This window comes from Lissotriton vulgaris, chromosome 1_2, assembly GCF_964263255.1.
Source record: "Lissotriton vulgaris chromosome 1_2, aLisVul1.2, whole genome shotgun sequence".
NCBI classification, from domain to species: domain Eukaryota; kingdom Metazoa; phylum Chordata; class Amphibia; order Caudata; family Salamandridae; genus Lissotriton; species Lissotriton vulgaris.
Window position 1 is genome coordinate 202,499,030 of NC_141686.1, and position 6,185 is coordinate 202,505,214.

At 40.8% G+C, this 6,185-nt stretch overlaps 1 protein-coding gene across 1 annotated transcript; it reads right to left on the reverse strand.

Moving 5' to 3' along the window:
• Nucleotides 1–346: 346 nt before the first annotated feature.
• Nucleotides 347–633, reverse strand: LOC147734940 (large ribosomal subunit protein eL38). Its single transcript, XM_086953696.1, has one exon. The coding sequence runs from the start codon at nt 606–608 to the stop codon at nt 396–398; it is 213 nt and encodes a 70-aa protein (XP_086809822.1). The 5' UTR covers nt 609–633; the 3' UTR covers nt 347–395.
• Nucleotides 634–6,185: the final 5,552 nt, after the last annotated feature.

The following is a 6,185-nucleotide window of genomic DNA, read 5'->3' on the forward strand; positions in this document are numbered from 1 at the left end:
TTCAGGGGCATACTAGAGAACAACAGATTGCCAGGACCTCCTGTTTTAAAAATTATATACATCTTAAATAACACATACATATATACATTCATAGAGGAGCTTTATGGCAGCAGTCTTCACCTATTGGTCTGTGAAATTGTCACTTACATTTTGCTTCCTTCCACCACAGCATACAGCAGGGACAGTGGGTCACTGACTCTCCTCACTGTGAGTGGTGGCATTTTCCTCATGCACATGTGCGCATCCGCCATTAAAGAAGCTCCTTTAAATGCCAGATGTTGTGGGACAGTACGTTCTCTTACTTTAATTCTTTTTTTAAACTAATATTTAAAAAAATTTTTTTTTTTAGGATTTTGTGGTTTATTTTAACAACTGTATTTCTTTACACGTCCGGATTACTTCAACTCCTTTACTGCCAAACCGGGAGGCAGGGACTGCTTCAGCTTCTCTGCCTTTTCCTTGTCTGTGATGACCAATGTGTACAAGTACTTGCTGCAGCGCACCTTGAACTTCACATTGTCCTTGTTCTTCTTGATTTTCACAGATTTAGCGTCTTTTCTCCTGGCTGTCAGCAGGAAGTCTTTGATCTCTTCGATTTTGCGAGGCATGGCTGGGGGTTAGTGCTGACCAGGACCAGCGATCCAGAAAGGAAAAAAAAAGATCCTTTCAGGCACAAATGGCTATCAGAAAACAGTCATAGGCAGCTATGGTTTGCTTAGTCTTAACTTGCTCTCTGTCTTATCAACTCAAGAGTATGGCTGTGGCACAAGAGTAGAGTGTGCGTTTCTCACTTATAAGATCCTACTTTTTGCTGTGAATTAATTTTTTTCTTACATATTAATAAATGCCCTTCACCGTGCCTTGCACCAATTGTTTTTTAAATATAGTTGGGCTTTATGCATAATATGTTTGCATACTTCTTTTTCAAACTGTGCACTGCAGTTCCACAAGTTTTGCCTTCCTTTTCACTGACTTGAGCTAGGTGTTTCCATTGAAGTCAAGTAGCGCAAGTACTTGATGCTTTTTGCCTTTGCTCAGGGTTGGACTGGCCTATAGGACAAACTGGCAGTGGGCTGGTCTGACACCTCAGCCTGTGAGCTATTTTTCTGTTCATTTATGGGCCTGTTTTATGGTCTGGTGGGTCGGTTTTTACTGTTGATTCCCCTAATAGTAAAACAAATATTACCTGCAGCAAGCTCAAATAACACTTTCGGTGCTCATGATGGAATGGTTCTGTCATGAGCATCAGAGCTTGTGTGCTCATGACAGAACCATTCCGTCATGTGCACAAGTGCACTGAATCCATCAGCAGAGGGGTTTCCCTTTTTTTGGGCCTCAGGGGGTAGAGAAGAGCTTCCCCAACCTCTCAAGGTATTTTGTTTGTCAATGTAATGATGATTCCAGGCATAGCGCGGTGATGTCATTACATTAAAATTCACTATTTAAGTGCTTGTGGGGCTATCTCATCCCCCCCAGTACCGAAACACATGTGTAAGGTATCATTGGAAAGGGAAGAATGTCCGCTTTTCAATGGTACCCTAACTAGTGGATCCCTGCTTGGGTATCGTCCACCCACACAAGAGAGATGCCATTTTTATCGGGAGACCTGGAGGAATGCTGGGTGGTAGGAAATTTGTGCTGGCACGGTGATCCCAGACAGAAAATCTAAAAAAAAGTGCTTTTTTTCAGCAAAATTTGAGGTTTGCAGGGAATTCTGGGTAGGAAAACGTTTGGGGATCCTTGCGAGTCACACCTCCCTGAACTTTCCCGTGTGTCTAATTTTCAGAAATGGTTGGGTTTAATAGGTTTACCAAGATCATAATTGCAGGTGACTCCCTTGCAAAATAAGGTCTTTTTGTAATCAATAATTTTGAAGTCTCCATAGTACGTTTTGGGCCTTTTCCTGTTACGGACGCTAGGCCTACCCACACAAATGAGGTTCCATTTTTATCAGGAGACTTTGGGGTATGCTGGGTGGGTGGAAGTTTGTGGCTCACTGCAAATTCCAGAGCTTTCCATTATAGAAAATTGAGGAAAATATTTTTGTTTACAAACTTTGAGGTTTGCAAGGGATTCCGAGTAACATAACCTAGTGAGAGCCACACAAGCCACCACATCCTGGATTCCCCTGGTGTCTAGTTTAAAAAAATGTATAGGGTTACTAAGTTTCCCTAGCTGCCAGCTGAGCTAGTGTCCAAAATCCACATCTAGGCACATTGCAATAAAAGGTTCAGTTTTCAACGGAAAAAGGTGATGTCTCCACATTGAATTTTGTGGCGTTTCCTGCTGCGAGTACTAGGTCAACTCACACAAGTGAGGTACTATTTCTATCAGGAGACTTGGGGAAATGCTGGGTAGGTGGAATTTTGTGATTCTTCAAAGATTCAAGAACTTTCCGTCACAGAAATGTGAGATAAATGTGTTTATTTTTACACAGTTTGAGGTTTGCAAGGGATTCTTGATGATAGAACCTAGTGATAGCCACACAAGACACCCCATCCTGGATTTCCCAGGGTGTCTAGTTTTAAATTATTTATAGTTTTGCTAGGTTTTCCTAGGTGCCAACTGAGCTCGGGACCAAAATCCACAGCTAGGCACAATGCAAAAAAATGGCCAATTTTCACTGGAAAAATTTGATGTGTCCATGTAGCGTGTTGGCCCATTTCCTGCCGCAGGCATTAGGCCTACCCACACAAGTGAGGTACCATTTGTATCGGGAAACTTAGGGGAACACATAATAGAAATTAATATCAATTGACTTTCTTTGCATTTCTACCTGCGAAATGTTAGACAATGTGTAAAAAATAAGTCATTTTCAAAAATGGACTGTAATTCACATGCGTGTATGGGTTCCCACAATTTCAGAGATATGCAAATAGCCACTACTTCTAAACTCTATATTGGGTTCCCATTTTGGAAATATATAAGTTTCCTTGTTACCTATTTTTCTCTCTTTATGTTCTACCAAACAAATTGCTATATACACGGTACACAATGAAAAACCATTGTAAGTTGCATCTCAGTTATTGGCTCTGTGTTCCTCGGGTTCTTGGTGAACCTACACGTCCTATATATACCAGCAACTAGAAGGGTCCAGCGGATGTAACAGTTTATTGCTTTAAAAAATCTGCCATATTTAGAAGAAGTTGCTGGTGAAAACGGGTGCACAAATGGCAGTTTTTTTCCAACTCAATTTTAATATTATTTTATTTCAATTGTTAGTTTCAACAGAAAAACCTTGAAGGATCTACATAAATGACCCTTTGCTGAATTTACAATTGTGTCTACATTTTGGAAATGTATAGTTCTCCAGGATCCATTATTGTTTTCACCCCCATTTCTACCACTAACTGGAAGGAAGTTGAAAGCACAAAAGTAGGAAAAATAGGATATGCCTCAGTAAAATGCCAAAACTGTGTAGGAAATGTTGGTTTTCTGACAAAAGTCGGCCTGTTCCGAAAGCTGGGAAGATGGTGATTTTATCACCATAAACCCTTTGCTGATACCTTTTATGAGGTAAACACTGATGCTTTCATCTGAAGCACATTGTTCTTAAAAAAACTAAAATTAGCTAGATTATGACCAAATTCTTGGTCCCCTTCAAGGGAATCCTCCAACCCTGCCTACCTTTACAATCCTCAATATGTTGGGAGAAAAGGAAGCACATTTGGTGTGAACACCGTATGTGGACAAAATGTTACAGAGGCCTAAGCACAAACTACCCCAAATAGCAAAAAAAGGCTTAGCACAGGGGTGGAGACATTGCAGCAGAGGGGTTAAACAGCTTGGGCCTGATTCACAAAGGGCCTCCGCACTCATGACGAAGGCCCCACAATCATGGAGGGACTTCGGTACTGCAGTTACCCAGTTGTGAGACCCCTGCCACGAGTGCACCTCCAACACCATGACTGGAGGACCTCCCACATGAGTGCGGGACCCTTTGTGAAACAGCCCCTGTGTCTTAACAAGTTCAAAATTGCTCCGATTTGGAAACATAGGCCACTTTTTGAGCTATGTTGGCTTCCATTACAACAAGATCACTTGCAGTCAGGCAAAGTCAATGTAAACAATAGTAAGATACCCACTACAACTTGTAGTAGCACAATCTTATGTTGCTGTCAGTAATTGTGGGTCCTCTTTATGTAAATGTAATGCCGCTCACCAAGTTCCCTTGCTGCACTGTGCTGCATTACAGGAAAAGGGGAGGAATGCACCATATTAATTATAGTATGGTGTATTCCTGCCCTTTCCCCAGCACTGCCTCACAATGGGCTGCCTAGAGGCTAATGCAGGTACCATGGGGCAAGGGTGCCTCTATTGCATGCAGGATTGTTTTTGTGCCAAAAGAGGCACCTTCCTGCACAAAAACAATCCCGATAGGCATATTCCTGTTTGTATGTGTGATGCAGAATGCAGCGCACATATAAAGTGGAAGTACCAAGTAGAAATATAGATATTTCTCCTTGCTATGCCTCCCCTGAGAAGGCATATCGCTTTTGCTCTTTCCCAGTTCTACCACAAATGGTAAATCTGGGAGTGCTTCAAAATCCATGAGAGTTGAGTGGGAATACTCATACAGTGCCCGTGGAATACCTTCCCAGCTCAAAGCAATGTAATCCAGCGATTTGTGTTGCATTGCTCCTGATTTATCAACCAAAGCAGGGCCACAAAAAGTGGCTTTGCATGGCTTCATGAGTTGCATTTTAGGATTTGCGTCACGCATGCAAATGCAAATCAAACCCTTGATAAATAGGGCCCTCTGCTTTTAATAGCATTACAATCAAACAAGGAATGTGCTGTCTGCAGTTTTGAAATATGTTCAAAAGAACAGAAAGGATCCTTTGGCCACTAGTTAGCCGATGCTGTTTTATTACAAACATGGAGGAATGACTTGGTGTCATTTTCTAAAATTCTATGCCTGTAAATAAACTAACAATTCATTTGGTAATTTGAGGAGCTGGCAAGCACCACACAATATAAAGGTTTTCAAAAATTATGTCTGTGCATATTTCCTGTCAGTACAGCTGCACAGTTGTATTATTTTGTTTAAAAAACCTAATATCAATGAAGTTGTTCAGCCAATATGATTTCTTTGACTATCCACCAACTTTGGTACAGCGCCACTTTTGAAAACAGTTCTGACTTACTTGTCATCCTAAAGAAATGGTCGTACTTATTTGTGGATACCATGCTTTGAGCATACATCATTCTATTAAAAAGCAGCACTATCAAAGCTTAGGAGATACATTTTAATAATGCAGAATTTGAATTTCCTCTCTGTGCAATTTGTTATTGACATTTGTTAACTTGTAACTTTTGGCATTAGAGAGAGGATGTTCATGGATCATTGGCTTAGAGTCACAGATACATTCATAGGTATTTATATGTGCTGCTGGCAGTGTGATAATACACTTCTACTCAGCTAGGTACATTGGTAAGCTATATCAAGAATGTGTGCCTCCACAAATCCACGCCAAGTTTTCAATAATCTTGAAAGGGTATTTATTTTCAGGGCAGGAGGTTTTTTTGAGTTGGATAAGTACCCTATTTCAGTGCTGTGTGTGGCATTCTATCATTTTACATCAACGGAGCATTACATGGATGATACTTGGGCAATCCAGAATAAGCGGCTATGGATTTTGATGAAAATCTACTAAAATTGTCAGACCAGGCTTTGAGTAAAAAAACAGCAAGCTCAAATTGGGTAAACTATATTTATTTCTCCAAACAGAGTATAAAGTTCATGTGTACTGCACTGCACACCACAATTGCGATAAGTGAAAGTCTCTAAAAATTGTGTTGGTGCAGAATTTTGTGCTCTAATTCTATGCTTCCAGTACAAACCCATGCTGGACCACAGCACACATTCACCTCTACATCATGGTGCAGAGGTGTGTGCTAGGCAACCTGTATGCGAGCCAGCGTAGGTGAAAAATAACAACTGCAAGCAATATTTTGTAAATATGGCTCTGGTGTTGTCTTACATTTGAGTAAATCTTCCCTATTGTGCTTTCACACCTCTGTTCATGGTTCAGTGAGGGGCATTGTGTTATAACAATTCCATTGACTTTTCAGTGATGTTCATTATTCACACATAAAGTAACTGGGATAGAGATATGCAATATAGCTAGACACAGTGAAGCTTCGGGTTAATCACTCACTCACCCTTTCATGCAGCCTTTCAT

Bases quoted from the DNA above. Each gene is read 5' to 3' on its own strand.
- LOC147734940 (XM_086953696.1), bottom strand. From the start codon at position 608: ATGCCTCGCAAAATCGAAGAGATCAAAGACTTCCTGCTGACAGCCAGG.